Here is a 25,244-nt window from a genome sequence, read left to right on the forward strand (position 1 = left end):
TAAACACAGCTAACGGTAAACTTCAATTTTACAGCCTCTACTACTCTAGTTACTCGATGCTTTATTTCAAGATTCTGTGTGCCATTGACAGGTTGGCCCTGAAATTGAATCTCAACTCAAATATCGCTAGTCTATTTAGTAGTCACTCAGCTGTCTTCCGTAGCTATAATTGTTATTCTACAATTTATTAGCTAACCGCCTCTCGACTAGTAGACTTTATTAGCTGCTCGAGTGACTTGCCGACTCGCTATTATCGCACTGTGATTCCCGAATGCCGAATGTTCCGATTCTAACCTAATGCCAATCCTCTCCTTTTTCTCTCTCTTAATTCTATCTAATCCTCCTCCTAATATTTTCAGCGTTCTCCCCTTTTTATATCCATCCTTCCCGCCTAAATTGTTCTCGTGATCTAAAACTCTTTTCAATAAACCTTCTCCTCACGTGGTGTTCCAAAACGTGCTCGCTCACTTACATACGTCTCCATGACAACCAAACAAAATATAATAAAATTGAGGTATTGCATAACGCTAAACTTCTACAAATAGGAATAAATAAGGAATATTTACATTTCAATTAATGTGCAGTTAAATTATTAAATACAAACTCTTATAATATTAACATAGTAATAATTAAAATAGCTTAATAATATTTAATACAGTCTTATCGCTATTAATACATATATCTTTGATTAAATAATTAGATATTAGACAAAATTAAAGTAGTTATATGAATATTAAATTGTAAAATAAGTTGTTTACATTAAATAATATTTACAATTGTAGCCTTTGTGATGGAAGATCATGTTGGATTCTGAAGCAAATAATTTCTTTAATCTCTACATAATCAGACTCCAACAAGACTATTGTACATATGGACAATGTACATTGAGATCTGGCCTCAATCCTATTAATAGAGCATGTCTGGGATGCTCTAGGTAGATGCTTCTGTGCTCAGCCCTTCTCCCCAAAACCTTGAGAAATTTAGACCTCTGCATTACCAATGGTTGTTATTACCAACTGAGCTCCTGGACACCATTTAAACAATATGAAACATTGTTGTGAGCTCTATTGCTGTGAGGAGTGACCACATTCCTTATTGAGACACTTTGACAATTTCAATTGAACATCTTGTTTTTGACCATTGTCTTCATGTACCCATTTGTTACTGTATTAAACTATTGATTTTCAATTTTTATGGGTTTCTTTCACATCTCATATTGTACTGCTTTTCATTGAATTAACTATTTTTCAGGAAACAACATATACTAAAATATTAATTAGAAAATCTTTAATTAATAGTTTCCTATATTTTGGAAATATTACATTGCGATCATCGGGGATTACAAAAAAAAACAATGACATGTCTATTCAGGCCTAGAGTCCTAAATGGCTCCACATAGTGAGTTAAATTAGGTAGCCTTGGGCTAAAAATTAATGCTTCCCAAATTTGGGACAGTCTCATACATCCAAATTCGTTGAGGTTTGAAAAGTTTTTCAGGGCTGAGGCAGATTTGAGGAACAGCTCTTCATATATGTATTTGCTGCAGTGTAATAGATTGGCCTTCTTCCAGTGTATCCTGTAGGGTGTCCAAAGCATGGTCAGCAGGTCCTAAGTAGTTGTATTGGTGAAAACAGATGTAATCCTTGTGTTCAGAAATTTTGATATTGGCTGTCCTTCCTGTTTGGCCATAATAGGACAAAAAAATTGGCATCCCTTATCCACTCTACCAAAGTCCAGTTACTTTTTTTTTGATTGAGCTACACACGTAGCCTGGTAGATCAGTGGATTTGGCGTTTGCACACCATGGCGCTTGGCCGCACGAAGAAAGACTTGGTTTTGAGTCTAGTCGGTGACTAGAGGAAATTTTTCCAAGCCTTTTTTCGACCGGTTCCAGAGTTAGTCGATCTCTGGCACGGGCAAGCGGGTTTTTCCTCCCGGAAACTCGGGTTTTTCGTCCCGTAAACTCAAGAAAATCGACCGTAGAACCCACATTATTTCAGACATTAAATATATTGTGTTAGGGTTAGGGACCACGAGATGGCGGCACATTTGAGCCGTCTCTCTTCACTGAGTACCGCTTAATTAGTGATAGCCTTGGGCCATCTATCTCTGATTGGTACCAGTGGAGATTGAACTGCCCACTCAGTCTCCAAAAGTTAGATAGGGCTAAATGGCCTCGCCTACTCCCTGTATACGGGAATAAAAAGGCATTAGCTGATTTTTTTTTTTTTTTTTCAGCTAAATCTACAGGAAAATGTACAAATTATGTTGTGCTCTCAGCTAAATAACCAAATAACTTTTAAATGCTTACTAATTTAAGCACATTTTTTATAGGCCACAGCAACAAATAAAATAAGGAATGTTCACGATATTTAGCCAGAGTAGTTATGAGGGTGGTTTGAAAAGTTCTTGACTTCGACCATAGATGGGAACACTCTCAGCAAGATTTTTTTCCCTAAGTTGGTACATCTGTAATAAGCATCTATGTGAAATTGAAGGAGCTTTTTCGTCAAAAGAAATTCGTTCGAAGTTCATAAAAGTTTATGGGCACTCTTCTCCTTCATTTTCAACAATTAAGAAATGGGCTGCCAAGTTTAATCGTGGCCATACCAGCCTTGAAGATGATCCACGTGAAGGATGTCCAAAAAGCGTAACAACACCAGAAATTATTGATCAAGTGCACAATGTGGTATTGGATGACCGGCAAGTCAAAGTGCATGAAATTGCAGAGACTATAGGCATTTCAAAGGATATATTTTGCATGAAGAATTGCAAATGAAAAAGCTTTGCACAAAATGGTGCCGTGCTTGGTCATAGCAGATCAAAAACGCACTCACGTGAAATTCTCTGAACAGTGCTTGGAGCATTTTTAACAAGAATAAAACTGATTTTGCGCATCAATTTATTACTATGGATGAGACTTGGATTCACTATTATACACCATAATCAAAACAGTGGACAGAAGTTGGTTGTTCAGCGCCAAAGACGACAAAGTCGGTTCCATCGGCAGGAAAGGTCATGGCATCGGTCTTTTGAGGTGCTAAAAGCATTTTGTTTATTAATTATCTTGAAAAGGGTAAAACAATAACTGGGGAATATTATTCCAATCTTTTAACCAGACTAGACGAAGAAATTTGTGAGAAAAGACACGATTTGCAGAAGAAGAAAAATCATCTTTCATTAGGACGATGCACCTGCCCACGAAGGTGTTTTGGCAATGGGAAAATTAAGGGATCTGCACTATGAGTTGTTGGAACATCCATCCTATTCCCCAGATTTGGCTCCATCTGACTTCTCTTTCCAAAACTTAAAACTCTTCCTCACTGGTCAGCATTTTTCTTTGAATCAAGAGGTGATTGCAGCTGTAGAGGGGCACTTTGCAGATCTTACTGAGAACCACTACAGGGACCGGATAATGGCGCTGGAAAATGGCTGGAATAAATGTATTAGTCTTAAGGGAGATTATGTTGAAAAATAAAAATAATTTTGAAATTATAAATTCGTTTTTTCATTGTTAGGCCAAGAACTTTTCAGGCCACCTGCATAATAAACAGGTTTCCTTCATAATGCAGTTTCTAGCTTATTTAGTTAATTTCATATTAAGATGAAGAAATTACAATCAAGCTATTATATGCATTTGTGATCAAATAATTGCAAAATGGTTTTGCTTAAATGTAGCTTGTGCATTAATCATTAAATATTTGCACATTTAAATGATTTTTTGTTTCAATGATAGTTATATGATATGGCATCTCCGGGATTAGAAGAAGGTAGCACACCAGGCTGTTTGCCCGCAGAAGCAAGCTGTAGCAAAAAAGGCTTAAGATGCAAGCATGGATCTTGTGTAGGAACATATGATTCTTCTAAATGCATGTGTGATATTGGATGGCATGGTCAATTTTGTGATAAAGGTATTAAACTTATTTTGATATATTAATGTTATGTATATATACTTAACATATTTCTTTAGATTTCAATTAAGTATTCCAAGCAAATTGTTATGACATGCTGTTTTTTATTTCTTCTTATTCTTTAGCTACTTAAATCTTCAAGGGGGGGGGGTCTGGGCTTCAAGAGCTTCATTTCCTGATATTCTCTTCAGTTTTTCACTTTCTTAGTTGAATCTTTCTCTTTCATCTTTGAGAATGCCTGGTTGGACCCCCCCGATCCCTGTTTGTTTCAATCAGTATCTGCTTTAAGTGGATGTGTTCTTTCAGGATCTGTTTGTCTGAGTAGTTAGCATATCAGTATCCACTCGCTGGTCTGCATGTTCAACTCCTGCATTGAGCACGAATGTTTGATTATCTTTAGGTGGAAGAAGATGAATTTCATCACCTGTGTGATACCACTGCCCTGGGTAATGGAGGGCTGATGTGGTTTGAAAAAGGTTCATCTTTGGTCTCTAGAGCAGTGTTTCTCAAACTTCAGATATCCGCATACCCCCTTGTAAAATTTTATTTTCCTTTTGTGTCTATTTCTATTGTCGTGTCCTTTTTCTATGTCGCCATTGTAAAATTTTATTTTTCTGTATTAATCTTACGTATTGTTCTCTTTAAATCTTAATTACACTTATATTGCACTTGTATCTGTGCCCTTAGTAAAATCCTTCTCTAGTAAGACTTTATTCTCTTAACTTCTATATTTCTCTTGGCCAATCTTTACATATAAGAATGATGCTGGTGGTTTGGGGGACAAAGGGAATATTAATGGTCAATGCCAACTCCCTTGTCTCTATACTGGTTCTAATTCCTTTTTCGGATTCAGGGAAAATTTATTTTTCACTGCGCCACCCCAATTCCTAGATTAACAAAGAATGTAGAATCAAGGAACCAGAAACAGTTTGGCTTACAATCTTATATTACTATAGGTTACATTTGTAGTCGTAGCCTCACCATAAATTAATCTCCCGCTGTAGTCTGTATTTTATGAGCAAGTGCAACAGAGAAGAAAATCAGGCAAGTCATCAGTTAAACAAAAAGAACAAAACATTTAATTCAATTGATACATATTACGCATTATGAATACACTCTGATTAAGTAATCTGCAATTGCCAATGAATGAGCACTAATTTCTCAGATTCTCTATATCTCTCTTAGCATGTATGATAAAGAACTTTATATTTATTTATGACTTATATTTGAAAGATCACACTTATTCATCAATATTAAAGACATTTATTAACTAAATTACTAATGTAGCTGCACGTGCTCTCATACAATTTCTCTCACAAAATTCTCATAACTTATTCAATCATTAAAAGACACAATTTGATGAGGGTAATGGTAGGGAGCTGAAGTTCAGATGACATAATGCAGAAGTGGGCAGAATAGTCAAAGAATCATTTGGACATTAAGAAACACTGACAAGAAGGGATGGAGAGATTATTTCTCTTTATAAACCTTTTCACGTGCTCTCACACTATTTCTTTCACAAAATACTCATAATATATTCTATCATTAAAAGAAACAATCTCTAGAGTCCTTCCTAAAATTTACAGATATCCTTTTAAGTACACATTTACAAAAAAAAAAAAAAAAAAAAACTAGACTGTACGTTACCAATTGCTGGGGAAACTATTTGGCCACCTCACATATCTCGTCAGGACAAATAATTTTGACTCCACGTTCCTTCTGCTTTTTCTGAGGCATTCTTTAAGGGTTTGATTTGCATATATTTCTGCCTCTGAAAATATTATGGTTATATTATGATTATAGGACTTCAAGAATAAAAGATAAGAGTGTGAACCTTAATGTTTGAGATGAGGTGAAGACATGAATATAAATATACAGAAAAGTTAATCTGATATAAACAGCTTCAAGCCTTAAAAGGCAAGTATTTAAACTGCAGGCTGTGTATTCCTATCTGAAATGTTTTAAATGCCACAAGTACAAATGTTTGTATATATCATACCATGGCTATGCTGCTTATGCATTCCACTGAATATGTCAAGAGGGAGAAGGAAGAAATGTTAAAAAAGAAATCAAGATAGACCAGAACATCTTGTATCAGATAGCAAGTCCTCTTATACCAAGAAAGTAGCTGCAAATTATTCAGAAGGCACTTGTCTGATAAGTCAAACATCAGACTTCTTTAACCTAATTCCTAAGTGTGCAGAATTTTTAATCAGCAAATATACCAACATTTCCATTGCTCTGAAGTTGCCAGTAGCACTTCTTCAACAAAAAAAAAAATATTCAAAAATAGCAGAAGAAATATAAGGAAATTGTCATAGGCACGTCATAAAAAAAAATGGTGTTTCATAATAGCATTCTTGTATGGTGTCAATCCATTATCACAACGATTAAACCTACTGCTTTTGGCACATATTCTGAAGACATAAAATGTGTTTTGCAGATTTAAAGAAATGTTAAATACTAACTTTTTCATCATCATCATCATACGTATCAAGGATTTAGGCCTAGTATGGCCTGTTCCAGCCTCAGAAGTCATCGTTGAATCGTTTTAGAGGACGTCCTGGTTTTCTTTTTCCTAATGGCTTGTACTTTAAGGCTTGTTTTGGTAATCTTTCTGTTTTCATTCTTTGAACGTGTTCCATCCATCTATGTTTATATTTTTTAGTTTTTTCAATTACTGGTTCTTTCAATTACTAACTTTTTTCAGTAGTAAATTCCCTGAAGCTAGAAAGGAATTACTATTGTTATTTTGAATAATTTTCAATTAATAAATATAGTCCAGTTGAAGATGGAGGCAGGAAATTTTAATTTTGTTCTTCCTAATTTTTCATTACAAATTTTAAAAGTGATCCTAAACACTAAAGTCTTATTTATTCTAGTCAGTGCTGAATATTTACTATCAGTTTATTTTTATTATTTTTTTTTTCATCTAGCAAACAATAAAAATCATCAATTTCTTGATATGTACCCCCAATGGGTGTTCAGGTTACAATGACAGCATTACATGCTTCATTCTCCTATCAATAATTTTCCTTCAAATTAGTCTGTTACTTGTGAGCACTCCAGTATTGTCATATCTAACATTTCATTCTTCTAAGACACTTCTGAACGAATCAGTCCACCTACACCATATTTCTCAACTCTATGCCGGTGGACACAAATGCACCCATGGAGCTATTTGAATGGGCCCACTATCAATTATTAATAAGGAAAATAAATAAAATTAAAGCTGGAAAATATAAGTCTTTACCTAGTAAAAAATATTTATTGAAATCATAAAAAATGTTAACATTTATATTACAAACATTTTGTAATTCCTCAGTCTTTGAATGCGAGTGTTACTAGTGCCAATTTTGTGCTTGTGTTATATGTGTTTAGTCTACTGGCAACTGTGCCCTTGAGGGATTAATCACTACTTCACCGGTGTTGTCAGCATGCTTTGACCATACATTGTATTCTCGTGTGTCAAAATTTTGCCCCAAAATGAGTAATCCAAATAAAAAACAACGAACCTATAAATTCGACAATTAGGAAATACTGTTTTTTTTATCCAGAGTAAAGAAAAATATTTTTGTTTATTGTGTGATGGTATTGTACCAGTGATAAAGAAACACAACCTCGAATGTCATTTCAAATGCAATCATAGCTCTTTTAATGTAAGTTATCCACCTAAATCTGAGCTTAGAAAAAGAAAAATTGATCAACTCAAATCAAGATTATCTACCCAGCAATTAATTTTCATTAGACAGATAAGAATAAAAATGCCACTATTGCTTCCTGTATAATAAATGTTACATTATATTTATTCTACTTTCATAGTTAATTACAGTAAACCCTTGCCGAACACGGGGGTTATGTCATTAATACATTGCGCGCATGGCAAAATCGTGTTGGGTATAGTTCAAATTTAAGATAGTACGTATGTATAATTTAAACTAACCTAAATATTGTTGTAAAAAATTAAAAGGGAAAAATGAAACAAATGTTAATTGAAAGGATTTTTATTACTGCTTAATAAGTAGGTACACGATACAGTTATTTTTTTAAAAAGCTAGTGATTTTTGCTTGGGACAATGACTGACACAACTCTTTAAAGGTTTCACGGTAAGGAGCACAGAGTTTTTCAATGCCTTTCATAAAGTATTCTCTTCTTTCTTCATTTGGGTCAATCTCCATTGCAAAATCAGACAGTTCCTGTGCCTTTTTTAACAATTCATTTAACTTTTTGTAAGTTAAAGGCGCTTTATCTTCTTCTTCACTGTCAGCTGGTGTTACAAGATCATCCATTCTCGATTAATTCTTTGACTCCTCCTTCTTCCATACCTGAAAATCCTTCGCTGCCAATTGCTTTTGCAATTCGTACAATTTCTTTGGCTTCATTTTCAGTTGATGAAAATCCTTCAAAATTGTTAACAACTTCTTGCCAGAACTGATGCCAGCAAGCATTCAATGTTGATGAATTTGCTTGTTCCCATGCAAGTTTAATAATTTCTATGCAGTGGCTTATGTTGAATCGCTTCCAAAATTCCATTAGCATGTCATGCTTTTCTTCGTCTAGTGCTTTATTTGCAGAGGTGTAAACATGCCTGTCATAATAGACTTTGAATGTTTTTCTGATCCATTGGTTGGATTGAGGAAGTGGTGTTAGGTGGGAGGAATAAAACCTCTACATTTGGATGCAATGTTGTGAGGGCTTCAGCATCGTGTCCTGGAGCATTATCAAGAATTAGGAGAACGTAAAGCACAGGTTTTGCTTTTCTAAGTAATCTTTGACTTCTTTAACGAATGAATTTTCAAACCAGTTATTAAAGAGGGCTTTTGTTACCCAAGCTTTTCTGTTCCACTTTCACACAACGGGCAATTACTCAAAATTTTTTAGATCGATAAAGGAGCAGAGGCTTGCACTTGAAGTCGCCTGATGCATTTCCACAAAAAAGCAAAGTGTGAGTCTATCCTTAAAAGCTTTAAAACCTGGGGCAACCTTTTGTGTCTTTGTGATGTAGGTTTATTGTCCCATTCACTTATAAAATAGGCCCGTCTCATCCGCATTGAAAACTTGTTGTAGAATGTAGCCCCTCTTTTCAATGAATTTCAAAAATTGGGGTTTCAATTTCTCTGCTGCTTTTTTATCTGCAGAGCCGCTTCTCCCTGAAGCTTTACATTCCGCAAATTAAAATGACGCTTAAAGTTTTCAAGCCAACCTTCGTTTACTTGAAAGTCAGTTTTCCCTGACGATTGCCCATCTTTATTTAAAACGAAAGAAAACAAATCTAAAGCTTTGTTTCGAATAGCAACACCATCCACAACTGAACCTTTTTCATTTACTTGATTGTCAATCCAAGCTATTAATATTTTTTCCATCTTTTCCAATTGCGGAATTCTTCTTGAATTTGAGCAAACCTTTGCCGAAGTATCTCCCTGAAGCTTTGACACTAGACCAAATCTTTTCTTCATTCTCCCGTATTGTTCTTATGCTTAATTTGTTTATAGCTAGTTCTCTTGCAAGCGATGAAACACGTGTACCATTTTTCAACTTATCTAAAATTTCAATTTTTTGAGATAATGTCAAAACTTTGCATCTTTTTGCTGCTTTATCATCTTCATTCTTCCTCTTAGATGTCATATTGAATTTTTGAATTAAAAGAAATACAAATGAAAAAGGAGAAGAGGATAAATACGTGATTACAGCTCTGCTAACGTGAGTGAAATGATTGCAACTCGGCCTGGGTCACTCAGCTAGTGGGCAGTGCCAAGCAGGGTTACCGGCTGACACTCTGCAGCGTACCGCATATGAATGAAATTCTAGCGTTGGACAAATTAAATGGTAACAATTAAGATAACGCGCATGTGCAAAATCGCATTCTGCAAATCTGCGCTCGGCAAGGGTTTACGTAATTGGTTAATTGTTATCATTTGATATTATTATTATTATTATATCACATAGATTAGCTATGCTGACATATTCTTGAATGCTAATAATGTCCAGTTCCTTTCTAATATCTTAATTTTTAATACGATTCTATCATTGTTGCCATCTGTTCAGGCCTCTTAATTTTTCTAAGAATTTTCATATCTGTGGTCTACAATCTTTGATCAAGTGCTCCATCTCTACTCCAACTTTCAGATCCATAACTTAAAATTAGTTTGTGCACTGTCCAGTACAGTAACGAGGGGTGGCGCAAGTTTCTAACTTGCACCCCTAACCCAATGCAAGTGTCTAACTTGTGCCCCCAACCCAAAATTTACAAACATTTTGAAAAATTTAAATGTAACTAGTTAAATTTTACTAAATGCAATATGTTAAATACTTACTATTAACTCCATCAAAATAAGTTGCAGTGTGTTGCAGAATTTGTGTGTCTAAAGCAGCTTATTGCCGAAATTTAAAAATACAACATAAAATAGCAGACTTTTTTATCTATTTATTTATTTTTATTTTTTAAGTTTTGCACCTCAAACCTAGTTGTGCCCGTGGCAGGCACCTCTTTCGCCATGCCCTCGTTATGGCACTGTCTTGTATACTGCTAGTTTGGTGTTTTGGCTACCATCATACCAGGTTTGCTTATTCTATTTTCTATTTCCAGATTTAACCTGCCATCTTCACTAAAAATTGTGCCTAAGTAAAATATTTCCGCTACTTGTTCTTTAGGATCGCCTTTTAAAGCATATTATCTTAGATGGACGTTCAGACAGGCTACTGAAACTACAACTAGAGACTGCATAGTTTCCAGTACAACTGGAGACCATGCAATTTCTTTAGCTGAGTTTTGGGAGAAATATGACATAAAGCATGCAATTGGAATAATCCAAGCATTATGGCTGGAAGTAATAGTGAGTAATTATGCATACAGTATTGGCAGGAACTTTTACCACACTGCAAATAACTGCAGGATAGCAATCCCATCTGTGTTCAAATTGAACATAGATGGGATTATAGAAGAAATAGCTGACTGTGGGAATGTTGATGCTGCTGCTGTTTGAGAGACTATATGCAGCCAGAGGAAAGTAGTTATGACGAAAAGGATGATGTCTGTGATGAAGAGGAAGTGATGCCGACAAAAAACTTCACGTTAAAGGAACTCTCGGAGATATTTCATAGCATGAAAGGATAGAAAAACTCTTTTCTAAACTTAGAAAAGAGTGACAATTCACCAAGGAATAGAAAAAAGATGCTTGCTCCATATCGTAAGTTATGTGACAAGAGGAGGAGGCAGTTAAACACTTTAATTCTCAATGTTTCTAATGTTTTAAATTACAGTGGACCAAATAAATATTAGTTTTACTTTTTTTTTTTTTTTCATTTCTATACTTTTATAGCTGACAGTAAGATAGTTTTTAATGTTTTGACAAAAAAAAATTTAAAGCATGAAACAATCATAATTTTTTCCATTCATTATGAAGATTGCTTTGCACAGTCATTTTTATGGTCCTGCACTGCTGTGTAAAGCAAGGACTACCTGTATTAACAACCATTATTTGTCCATGTCGTGAAAATTTACATCTGTCAGACTGTTAAAAAAAAAAAAAAAAAAAAAAAAAAAAAAAAAAAAAAAAACTTTCCCAGGTTCTGAGTATCATGCCAGCAATGCCACAACCTCACCTTGGTATGCCTATATTTCACCACTCATTTCTTCTGTGTGCGGTGTAGAGAGTTGCCTCTCTCTCCCTGTCTGACAGCAACTTTATAAATATACAGAGCAGAATATACTATTTCCAGTCTATACAAGTTCAAGCCTACAATTTTTAGTAGAATTTGCTGCAACTTCTGGGCATTGCGATAAGCTGTCTGATCAAAAATATCCAGACACCCCTTTATGGTAGTGGATATGGCCATATACATCACAACTATTGCTCATACAGATGTAAAAGGAGTCACCCTGTCTTGCAGTCTTCATAGAAAAAACAAAGAGAAATTGCCCTGCTCAGTTGCCTTGGTCAGTTTTAAGTGATATTATTGTGAAGTAGAACAAAGAAATCATCTGTCTGTGGTTGAAACACTCACTATTGAGTTCCAAAATTCCTCTGGGAACTGATGAATGTGGGTTTCCATGGTAGCAGCCATGCACAAACCTAATATCAATAAGCACAATACCAAACATTGTGTGGAGTGGTGTAAAGCTCTCTGCCATTGGACTCTGGAGCAGTGGAAATGTATTCTCTGGGGGTGATGAATCATATGTCACCATCTGGTAGCCCAACAGATGAGTCTGTGTTTTTGCAGATGCCAGAAGAATGCCTCCTTCCCATCATGGTCTGGAGGGCTCTCTGATTCCAGGGACAAGGAATCTTCATGCTTCAGCCTGTAGCGACATTCTAGACAATTCTGTGCTTCCAACTTTATGGCAACAGAAGATTGGAGGCTATTATAGCAGCAAAAAGTGGACCAGTTCCATATTAATGCCTTTCATATTCAAGTGTGAGTTGGGATTAGCAGGCATACATATTTTTGATTAGATAGTGTATTTAGTCAACTCTCTCTGAAAGTTGAATGCAAGTGTACTGCTGAGCTGCATGCCACAGTTTTATGAAATGTATCATGTTGAAATGCTATCAGATTCATGTGAGTACCAAAGATTTATTATTCGTACAGACTCCTTAGTTCATTAGAGATGTTTCAATCTGGTATATCATTGCAGTCAGTAATCTGTGTTGAATCCCAAGTGCCATTGGGTATTGTCAAGAAAAAGGACTGCAAGGTGCAGCTATCTCATCCCTTGCAGAATTGCTCTCTGCTTGTCCTCCATACTAATTGCTAGCTTATCATAAAACAAAAGTTAATATCTCAGTGGTGAACATTATGATACAGAGAGCTTGCTAACCAGCTGTACCCAGATCAGTCCTGAAATTAAACTGGCAGGATGGTCTAGCAGGAACCTTAGAGAAGTTGTTCATGCTCTGTGTAGGTCAGAGGCATCTCATATACTCCCTTGTGTTGAGGGGGTGATGATATGCCTATGTGAGACTGTTTTTTATGTTAATGAACTGCCTTTATTTTATAGCATTTAGTTTAGTTGAGACTTATAAACTCTGATTTTATCACTTTTAATAAGGTATCTTCTGTTTACTCTTTCATCACAAAAAATGAATCCATATAGCTAGTGTATGTGTATTTGTAGATAGGTAGAGATCTAAATATAATTGTTACATATTTTTTCATTTTTAAACAAGGATTTCTTTTAATTTTGGATTAATTCTGTGTATCAAGTTTTTTATTTTTTATGTTTAACCAGTGACCTTGCATCTTATAGGTTTAGTTAAGCCATATGACATCTGATTTTTGTCACAAAATTGAATAGTAGAACAGTGATTTATTTTATAATGTAATGCATTCTTTTCTTCACAATTTCTTGTACTTTTAATATCCATTAAAATCATTATTAGTTTATAACATTTGCCAAATAATATAAGGTAATTTTGAAAGTCCTATCATTTTAAAATGAATATCCTTGTATCTTTAGTTTTGAAGGAATTATGGATCTAACTGCATTTATGGCCACATGAACACAGTCGTGGTCTTGCATATGCCATAGTTTGATAGCCGAGGAAAAAATATTCCCATTTTTTATGAAAATTCAGGTCATACATTGTATTGAAGGAATGAATAATAGTAGAGATTGGACCCTTTTTGTGACAAGAATTCTATGCACCAAAAGATCCCTTATTTGTGCTAAAAGGGGGGGGGGGAGAACTGCTCAAAGAAGGTTCTTTTATTTGAAGTGATCATTAAAGCAGCTATCTCCATTTAACTTACATCACAATGATTCATGTGATTCAGGTGGACAGGAATCCATTTCTTATGAGTTCTAGCATATTTGCATGTGCTATCCATCTATAATTATTGGAGTTTAAGTGATTTTTTGAAAGACTATTAACTAGGGAAAGATAAATCATATTGTGAATATTAATCTACAATCATGCGAGTGTGTGTGTGTGTGTGTGTGTGTGAGAGAGAGAGAGAATTAATATTATTTGATTAGTCTTTTATTCCTCCAAGGAATATATTAAAATATTATCATCATATTCAAAAACACAGTTTTAATTATTTTATAATATCAGTAAACTTGCTTTCTGTGCTATATAATTTATTATGTTTTGAGAGAAAATACAAGTGTGAACTCTTTATTATCTCTCTTTTTTAAGATTTATTTCTAGTTTAGTGTTTAAGCAGCTTTTTCCCTCCATTCTCTCCCCTAGAAACCCAGACGAAAATGTTCCGTAAAGATAGTTACATTAAATATTCCTTATTCTTCTTACCTGATAAATATGAAACAGAAATTCAGCTTAGTTTTCGTACACGGCAGAAACATGGGGAACTTTTCCGAGGATCAAGTAAACATGGACGAGAATACTTTGTCCTTGAGGTAAGCATCCTGCCTCTCTGGAGATACTTCATTTTTAACTTTCTTTTTTCCTCACTTAAAAAATAAATCTTATTTATTGTGGCATTCAATAAATTAATTATTTTTCATTTAACAACATATATCATGTGATGCTTTGTGTAAGCCGTGTGATTCTATAACAATCCGAGTGCTTTTCAGTTGATGTTTGCTCAGCAGTAGAGTGGATTCAATTCTCCATATGTTTGTTTGTCTTTGCATTGCCTTGATAATTGGATGGAAAACATTAGAGAGCACTGATAAGGTAGTGGAGCATTGTTGTTTCATTTCAGATAATAAATAGATATGATATAGGATTTCCATGACAACAACAAGTTCTGCTTTTGGGTCCAGCTTTTGAATCAAATCTTGTCTCAGATTATTCTTTTGAACTGGGAGGAGAAAAAATAAATAAAACTGATATTTTAGCATGTGCATGCATCATGCACTCTAAGAACTAATTATTTATAAAATCATTGTCTTACAGATATACTTAAATAAATTTTTGCTCACAAAAAATAATTAGGCAGTTGATCAAGAAAAAATGTATTTGCTTCTTATTCTGTTTCTTTCATTCTTCAGGAAATTCTCCTTGATACAAATGAATAGTAGTGTGAATTTTAAATACAAAGAGTCTTAAGACTGCATCTAGTTGCTGATCTCTGTTTCACTTCAAGAAGTATAATGGTTCATGATTAATCTGATTTATAATTGTGCATATTATTTCATTTGCTATTTTTAAAATAATTGCAGTTATTTATATGATTTCCATTGAGTCTAGAGCAGAAAAGCAAACTTTTTTCACTAACCTCAAAGCTAAGTATATATTATTGATTTTTAACAAAACCCACACAAAATGCTCACTTTGCCAACATCCATAGCCATAACACAACATAAATGATTGGCACACCCCTGCGCTTAGACATCTAAAGCCAATCACTTTTAATGAAACCTTGTCCGATTATCACAACTACCATCCACCTCTCCTCAAATATTTCAGATCTCTAACATGGTTCCAACCAAGTACTGATGCTGTAGATACATCATTTGATGATCCATGCAACAGATGAAAAGGCAATAGGAAAAATGTCGTCCCTTCTTTATTCCAAAGAGTTTAGGACTTGCAGGATCTCCGAAAACATTTATGAAACCACATTCTAGTAATATCATTGAAACAGCTAGTTAGCAACAATCAGGAAAATTACTAAAGTCTACATCACTCAGTGGAATAACAGTTAGTGACACCTCATAAAACACTAAACTCAGAAGAGTGATATCAGAATGGGATCTCCTTGATGTTCAGATTAGGAGATGTGTTCAGAGCTTAAAGATCATGGAGTCATAAGTATGAGGCACATCCAAATACATAGGGTTGGCCACCTGATTATTTGATTTACATCAGGAACATCATCCTTACTTTTGACACACCTAAGCCTCCAATAGGATATCTCAACTCTCCTGTTAGACTCTACATCCCTAATCTATTAAGATGCTTTAAATGTCAGAAATATGGACACCCAGATTGCCTGTCATAGCTTAACCACCTGTACCTGATGTCGTAAGTAAAGCTTGATAACAAATCTTGCTCTGAAAAAAATAACTAAATAAACACGCAACCATCAGGGAGCTCATGTGCATGTCAAAAAAGATATTAAAAAAAAAAAAAAAAAGAGGTTAAAACAGAACAAAATATATCATGCCAGGTTGCTAAAATCGTTTTATGCTCAGAAGGTGGTAGTTAAGAAAGTATCAATCAGCATCACAAACTCATACATCCATTTTACCATTTCTGAACTTTGATTTGCAAGTGCTCTGTGGAGCACATCAGCTGCATTACGTTGTAAAATCTCTCACAATAAATTAAGTTGATTAATTTTTCAAGTTCAATTTTACAGAGGTTTCCAAATGTATATAAAATAGAATTTATGTTGTAACAAAATAAATGTGATTATTTTACTGTAAAAATGCATAATTTAATTCCCATTGAGTTGTATGTAAAACGGAAAAGATGGGATTAACCCAGATTAGAACAATGACTAAACAAATACAAAAGTTCCCAAGGTCGTGAACATAAAAATATGTGCCCACGAACAGAGGGAGCCGAAGTGACGTCATCATGCTGGTGGGTAATCCTGGAAACTACATCGTGGTAACAAAGGATTAGTGACGATATAAAAGAGGACTGAGACGAACCAGCAAGGTTCTCGATATTTAGGTTCTAAGTTTTTCCTTTCTCAGAGGACAGGGTTCCAGCTTGTGGAGGCGAGGCCGTTTTTCGATGGAACTCCTATTTGGATGCATGGGCATGCTAAGAGAGTGTAGTCACCCACAGACATTGCGGTGACTTCAGCAGCAGTTCCTTTCCAGTTCCCAAAAGAAAAGTCAACCTAACTTTACCGGAAACTTCTATAGTGAGAACTGCCACACTTCCAAACAACAGTTGTAACCCAGGATGAAGACTCAAGGTAAAGCTAACCTAGCTGAAGTTTTGTGCAAATTGATTGGACTGTGTATGTGAAGGTTACAGTAAGTAAGCACAATTTTGTTAATGTTTTAGAAGCTTACAATTGGAATTTATATGTGTGATGAAAGTGTTTACAGGAAATTGTTAGTGATTAGTTGATTAATAAATTATGGCCATGAAAGGGAAGACGGATGTTAATTTGTATATCTAGTAAACGGAATTTAGATAAGTTAGCATTGTGATAGGGTTAAATAAGTGCTGTGTGTAAAAATGCTTAATTGTATGTTATATCTACAGTGAATATGAAAAGGCTGAGAGAGATCTAGGCAGATTATAGTTTTATTTGAGTAAATTAGATAGAGGTTAAGTGAGGTACAAGATGCTGGGATTGCAGCATGTATAAGGATAACAATGGTCAGTTGAATTAAAGATATAAGACAATAAGAAAAATTTTACAATGCCGCAGTCAACGACACTACGACCATATATTTCAATGCTGCAGTCAACAGGATATAATCCACACAATTAAATTCAAGTATAGTGGATTGAAATAGTTTTGGCAAAGTTTCAGGTAGTTGGCAATTAAGAAATTTTCAAGTAATGATCATTGACAATACCATTGTGGCCTTACCTAACATGATGGATGACAAGGAATTCTTTAGGACTGTAAATCCTCACCTTGTTATCCCATCATTTTCTGGAGACAATCATGAAGATATACACTCGTATTTCGGGTTTGTTGAAGAGTTGAGAAAAATACAGAGATGGTCAGATTTTCAGTTATTGATTCTCCTCAGAAATAAGCTGGTAGGCAAGGCCAAGAATTTTTTAAATCCCCCCCCCCCTCCATCCTATCACTGGAATAAATGTATTAGTCTTAAGTGAGATCTCATGTTGGAAAAAAAAATTAATTTTGAAATTATAAATTTTTTTTTTTTTTTTTTTTGTTGTTGTTATTAAGCCGAGAACTTTTTCAGACCACCCTCGTGTGTGTGTGTGTGTGTTCAATAATTTTAATGACTTAAACCAACGAGATAATTAAGAATAAAAGTTTAATATGGACACAACTAGTTTCGTTGGTAAACCAACTTCGTCAGGTGTCAAAGTACAAAGATATATACAAAAAAGACCGACAGAAACATTACACACTAACAACAACAGAGCTATCAAAAAAATTACAGTTAAATTCAAATTGGAGTCTGCGCTTCAGTTCTAGCTACATTTATACGCGTGCGTGTGATCTCGCGAGAACGCCACCTTTGTGTGTGTGTGTGTGTGTGTGTGTGTGTGTGTGTGTGTGTTCAATAATTTTAATGACTTAAACCAACGAGATAATTAAGAATAAAAGTTTAATATGGACACAACTAGTTTCGTTGGTAAACCAACTTCGTCAGGTGTCAAAGTACAAAGATATATACAAAAAAGACCGACAGAAACATTACACACTAACAACAACAGAGCTATCAAAAAAATTACAGTTAAATTCAAATTGGAGTCTGCGCTTCAGTTCTAGCTACATTTATACGCGTGCGTGTGATCTCGCGAGAACGCCAGCACTGCTATGTGAATCTGGCAAATTGTAGCTAAGGTTGTTATTCGTGTGGGTAGAATCAAGGGTGATTTCTTTTGACTCCAGGATATGTCTTTCAAGTTCATCATAACATTTGTGAATATTAGAAGTTTGATTCTAATCTATTTGGTGTTGGCAGCCTTCATCAGAGTTTACAGAGAACAAGATGTGGCTGGCAAGGGCATTGGTTCGGATTCTATTATAAGAGATGTCTCTTTTGTGCCCTTCAAGATGGAGAAAGATTGATTTTTCAGTTTGTCTGTAGTAAGGTTTACCACCACTACAAATAATTCTGTATACACCTGGGAACTGAAGATAGTGATGATGTTTTCTTTTGGTTGACAAAGGATAGATTGGAGTTTAGGTAAAGCAGAAAAGATGTTTTGATGTCAAACTTTTTTAAAATTCTAGCCAGTTGGTGGAGAGGGAAGGAGATGTGAGCTCTAGGGGTAGTAGAATTTCATTAGTTTGTTGACGATGGTGAAAAAGAAGTTTCTCAATATTTTTTGGTGCGAAACCATTATTGACAAAAGTCTTTTTGAGGAAATTAAGTTCATTTTGAAACTCTTCGTTGTCTGATAATAAGGATCTGGCCCGATGTGCAAGAGTAGATATAATGCCATATTTCTCTGGAGGGTAGTGGTGAGAGGATGCGTGAAGATATCTATCTGTATGTGTTGGTTTCCTGAAGATTGAAATTTTAATGTTATCAGTACTCCTGGTTAGCTTTGTCTAAAAAAAGAAAGCCAGTTAACTTCTAGCTCAGAGGTGAATTTGATGTTCTGATGAAAGTTATTTAGATGATCTAAGAAAACTTTGAGGTTGTCTGGGCCATGTTCCCATATAAGAAAAACATCATCAATATAACAGAGCCAGATTTTAGGTTTCAGTTTTTTTTTTAGCACCAGAGGTCAGGCAAATAGTTTTAACGGTTGATCAGTAACTTTAGCATACCATGTAGATTGTAGTGCAGCTTGTTTCTTTGTATATGTGCATATACTCCAGAAGATGACCTTAACGTGAAGATAGAAATATCGGGTGTATATATTTTGGTTTATGTTAAACTAAACGTTTTGCTCTAACACTGTAGTTGTATCCATAATTTTTGTAATGTACAGTATTAAATAAAAGGTTCTAATTAAGTGGTCAGTATATGTAGTATGAAATATCTGGTACTACACACACTGATCTGTTATTTATTTTTTATTTTTTTTTAAAAAAAGCAAGACAGAGAAGGTTACAAAAATTACCAGTGGAATACAGAAATTAAATTTTCGCTTGCAGTTAGAACAAGTAGGATTCACTCCCATGGCTTTTTTTTAGTCCTTATCAGGAAATTAAAACTTTATTAAATGCTTAGTGATATATAAATTCAGCAGCATCTGTAAAACAGAAACAATGTGAAAGATTCTATAAAAAAAGAGAGTGACAAAGAGCTACAATATCACCTAAACTATTTATGGTAGTCTTAGAAGAAATGTAAATTATATATATAAGCAATAAAAACAGAAACCTTTTAAAGCTTGTCACATTTGTACTTTTGTTTCAACAAGCAAGCTAAAGGAATTGGGTAGTAAAGCTATGTCTTTCAGGCACATGTTTGAAGGTCTTAGAGAGAGAGAGAGAGAGATTGTGGAGTTACCAGTTTTATAACTTAAGTTTGAAGTTTCAGATAAAGCTTCTAATCTTAAAACTAAGCACTTAATAAACTAATATCTTGTGTTAATTTTTTTTTCACCTGCTTCAAAAAAAAATCATATTTACTACATAAAACAGTAAGAAGAGTACATTACTAATGAATAAAAAAATTTTGCAGAAATCTCTGTTTATTTTATTTTCAATTTCCTTAGATTTGGTTATCATAAATTAGCATACCAATACTGGGATGATTTTTTGTAACTAATAACATTGAATTATGACAATGTGCCTAATATTGTGATGGCCTTCCATTCTTCAGTACCTGTTTTGGCTTTGATTACATCAGTTGTCTGTTCACATTGGTGTCTGTAAGGCATCCCAGAGTTCCTAATTCTGACCAGCAAAACATACCATGATACCACCTCTGTAGGCTTAGACAGCCGAAATCCAGAAGTGTTTCATCACCTTATGTTATTTCCACCACATGCATAGCCATCCATTTGAAGGAACTGAAACTCATTGAACTTGCAGATCTTATTTCCTTCCTCTTCTTCCCCCCCCCCTTCTGTCCAACTAGCATACAGCTGTCTTTTCTTTTGGATTTTCAAGATTTTTGACATGATACAGCATGGAAGACTGTTGTGTAAGTTGAAGAATATGGGATTAGGTTATAAACTTACTTGGATAAAAAGATGGCTGAAAGATATCAAAAGGAAAAGGTGGTGTATGGAGGTGTGAGTCTACAAGATTTAGGTGATTTGTTCACCACAAATCAGTCTTTGGTCCATTGTTATTTAGTCTTTACATTAATGATATTGGAAAGACTGACAGGAGACACAGCTGTTTGCTGATTTTGAATGTGACTGGCATGCAGCAAGTGCAGAATGATACGAATAGGCTGAAATTGTGGGCATGTGAAAATGGTTGTCAGTTCATTGTTAGTAAAGTAATGCACTTCGATGTCATGAGGTATCCAATTGTGTATTATTAGTGAGATTATACTAGAATAAACTGATCAAGTTAGCAATGTCGGAGTTTTAATAAATAGGAAGTTGAAATTCTGGTGTCATATATCAGAAATTTCAAATAAAATTTAAAGAATAATTGCAATGCTGAAACAAACATTAACACCTAAGGATAATGAAGTCATTTTGCCTCTTTACAATGCCTTGATATGACCTCACCTGGAATGTTGTGTACAGGTGTGTCTTCTAGTTTTCTACCATAGTGATGTAGAGATTATGAGGATAGATTGAGAATTTGGGGACTGCAGAACGCTAGCAAAGAAAGTATAAAGGGGTTGATATGAGAGACCTTCAAACTTCTGAAAGAGTCATATAGGATACCAGATGGAATTTCCCATTTTCAAGAGGGTGGAGAGAGGACTATAGGGTATCCAAGTAAATTGAGAATGTATCCAGTCAAAGAAGTGAGAGTTATTTCTAATTTTTCTCTTATAGAGCAATGCATGATTAGATAACTTGCCTTTGGAGGTGAGTGCAGTTAGTGTGAACAAATTCAAGAAAGGTATGATGACTGAAGTGAATGGTATATATGATCTCCCTTGATGAGTCTGACTTCTTGGAGGTCTCTGATAATAACTTTCTAGAAAATCTGTTTTACTTTATAAAATATTGTGGAGTGATCCAGTGAAGTATTGTTGTGGTGAACACAACAATACTTCACTGGATAAATTACATTGCTCACTTAGACTAGGATAAACTATGAATGAAAATAAGAATATACTTTCTCTTGAGTATAATATACTACTGGGCATTCATAACATATCACATAATATAAAGATTAATCCAACATGGAAATTTACAAAGTGTAATGCTTCAGCATTCTAGGGATTTATCATTTACTTACAGTAAAATAACTATAGAATTTGGTAAATGATTTATAATATTGTTTGCTTTGCTCTCCAGATTCGGAATCAGACACTAAGATTTCGCTTCAACCTGAATCGTCTCCGCCAGTCAGAACGTGAACTTTGGTTACCATCTATTCAGGTGAACGATGGATATTGGCATAATGTTAACGTTCATAGAATTGGAAGCACTGCTAGCATGTCATTAGATGGTGGTGAAGGTCGCAAGTACAGTGAACTAATAGATCTTGAAGGCGATCAACTGATGACTTTTGATAAACAAAATTTCATTGCTGGAGGAGATATGCATTACATAGCTCCTGATGTCATAGTTGTGGATAATGATTTTCAGGAAGGTATGTGCTATTGAAATATAAGATTACTTGTACTTCCCTAATTGTACTCTTAAATATTTAGCATACATCTTATATGAGGCATGATTAAAATAGATTAATCACTATATGGTATCTTAATTTTTTTAATATGCTTATATGTATTTTTTACTTTATCATAGTAACATAATTAAAATTAACCATTTACAATGTTTGTATTCATATGCAGTTATACACAAAGGTTTTGTTAAATTCATAATTTATGATCAAACAACATCAAAATATATTGTTAGGTTTGGAGAGAATGACTACTATTTGGTTTTTTTTTTTTTTTTTTTCGGTCAGATATATTTATTTTAAACTAAGTTATACCGACGAGTTTTGCCAACTGTTGCTGTTGGCTTCATCAGGGTTAAAGTTATATAAATGTAAGAACACTTAAACGCTAAAAAACTGTTTGCACTGAAACCATAAATGGACCGAATACAATTGCATTTTTATAAAAGCAGAAGAACACGTACATCACACGTATAGCACATGTATGATCTACTAGTTATTATGTAAGAATGTTCTGTAGTTGGCAGCAAAATTTAATTCTGGCATGTTGAAAGATCTAATGAGGATCTTCCAGATCTCGGGCAGAATTAATCCTTGGTTTCTATTTAGATTTTCTTCTGAACGGAGAACTGTTGTGGCTTCTTTTATCATTCGGGAGTGGAAATACTCCTCTAAGTAGGGTATGGAGCTTTTATCCCATTCTATAACATGGTTAGTCCTAGCAAAATGAAAGACTAACCCCGGTTTTATTATTGACGTCTCCTATGTGTTCCTTTTTTCTGATTTCAAAACTTCTTGAAGTCTGACCAATAAGCCGCACGAGCAGGCTATGTTGTAAACTCCGGCATATTTGAAAAAAGATGACTATCTTTTGGAGATCCTAAGAATTGGCAAATGGTCTGTGAAGGTTTAAAAGCTACTCGTATTCCATGTGGCTTGAGGAGTTTAGCAATCTTATTAGAAATTGTCCCTGTAAACAGAATCACAATAGTAGAATTGTAATGTATATCTTCTGGTCATCTTTGTGGGGGGATCACAGAAAAGAATCTTGTGGATCAATTTTCTAGGATAACCATTCTTTGTAAGATTATTTGATATCAGGGATAGTTCATCTTGGAGGTCTTTATCATCAGTTGTAATGAGAGAGGCTCTATTTTTTAGCATGTGTACAATGCTAAGTTTCTGAGAAATATGGTGTGAAGAAGTGAAGTGTAAGTATCTACCTGTATTGGTAGGTTTGCAATAAACTGTAAGACTGATGCATCCATTTATTTGTTTTTTAATTAAAATGTCCAGAAATGGTAATTGGTTATCTTTCTCCAGTTCTAGAGTGAATTTAATTTTGTGATGTAAAGAGTTGATCTTGCTTAGGAAATCGAACAAATCCTTTTCCGTATTTTTCCAAACAATAAAAATATCGTCAACGTATCTCCACCAAACTGTGGGTTTAGGGTCCAGTTGAGATAAAATTTTATTTTCAAATTTTTCCATAAAGAGATCAGCACAAGGTGGTGAAAGAGGGCTTTCCCTAAGCAAGGCCTGTTAATTGCTGGTAAAAAGTTTTATTCCATAGGAAATGTCGATCACTTCCTCTACTGGAATATTGGTAAATAATGATGTCATATCCATGCTTGCCAGAAGATCTGTATTGGGGATCAAGATGTTGTTTAATTTCTTGTTGTTGGTGAACTCAGAGGAAAAGGGGAAAAAAATGATTCAACCAAGGAGGCATGTGATAAAGTTGCTTTAAGAATAGTAAAACCTGAATATTGTGGTTGACTTGGTAAATTAAGGCAGTCCTAAAAAATGGGGAGGGGGAAGATGCTTGTTAAAATTTCCTATCAAGTAAGTGGAGTGACTTTGGGAAGAATGTAGAAGTAAATGAAGGTGGGAAAATGTTCTGTGGGCTGTTGAAAAAAACTAAGAAATGAAGAAAAGAGTACTGTAAAAGGAATCGATGATAAAGGTGACAAAAACTAAAAATGATATTGGAGATGATAAACATGACATAAAAACTAAAGATATTCTGTTTGTCTGGAGTGAGTACAGTAGGGCCTAGTCGAATCAGTATAAATGGAACCTGAGTTATGATGTATTTCAGTGAGATGCATCCCGGTATATATATATAAAAAAAAAAATTACGGTTTTCTTACAGTAATAAAAGTATTTCGAACATGAACATTTATACATGCATTAGAATCATATTTATTTCATAATAGGTAGTATACCAGTAAATAGGTAGGCATTACTAAAGAGAGGAAAGTCCTGGTTGTAGATAATCAAGATAGGATCATCTTCTGCATTCTTTATAGACCATAAAACAAGCTCTTCTTGTTCTTATTGCTGAGTTCTTGGGTCAGCTGTACAGCCAAATCTTCTAGTGCATCTTTTTAAGGACTGAAAATGCTCTCAAACTATATTCCTTCCACATCATGTTCTTCTTATGGATCTCTTGCCTAATAAAGTTGTACATATATTTCACTTGAACCCTATTTGTTCTTCAAGCCTTAGGGATACATTTAGATACTTTTCATTTATGCACTTTTCAAAGATTTCCGTGCATTGATATCTTTTCCATTCAGTAATCGATACCATGCTACCAAAGATATTATTCTCCTGAGTCTGTCATAATTTCTTGCATTGTACTTCTGCATATAACCTGTGCTAATTGGAATATCTATATAATTAGCTACTTCCCAGGAAAGTACTCCATGAATACTGCACCAACTGGTGGTAAAGTCATATTCTTAACTGTGACTCCGTACTTCTGATGACTGATCCAATATCTTATCATGAGATTTCTTTTCTACCCAATCAATGTTTGCAAAATTTAAGTGACCTCATAATGATTATTCATCTATACTCATCAGGGTAATTTGGCAATGCATATTGTCCCCAGCAACTGAACTGCGAGATTTGTAGCAATACCCACCATATTTTTCATTCTATTAGCCTCCAGATAGCCTCAGACCCTGTTAAATGGAATATTATTACCATTATTGCTTTCATGTATTTCTATCCTA

General features: G+C 34.5%; 1 protein-coding gene across 1 annotated transcript in view; it reads left to right on the plus strand.

Moving 5' to 3' along the window:
- The window catches only part of LOC150103211 (neural-cadherin-like), a 540,895-nt gene that overhangs the window by 465,531 nt on the left and 50,120 nt on the right, over nt 1-25,244 (plus strand). Inside the window, exons 30-32 of the mRNA XM_090397648.1 lie at nt 3,737-3,911; nt 14,109-14,275; nt 21,891-22,188. Coding sequence (XP_090253774.1) covers nt 3,737-3,911; nt 14,109-14,275; nt 21,891-22,188 — 640 coding nt within the window. The remainder of the gene's footprint in view (nt 1-3,736; nt 3,912-14,108; nt 14,276-21,890; nt 22,189-25,244) is intronic.

This window comes from Typopeltis vanoorti, chromosome 9, assembly GCF_054136105.1.
Source record: "Typopeltis vanoorti isolate ZY-2024b chromosome 9, IOZ_Tvanoo_1.0, whole genome shotgun sequence".
Lineage (NCBI taxonomy): Eukaryota > Metazoa > Arthropoda > Arachnida > Uropygi > Thelyphonidae > Typopeltis > Typopeltis vanoorti.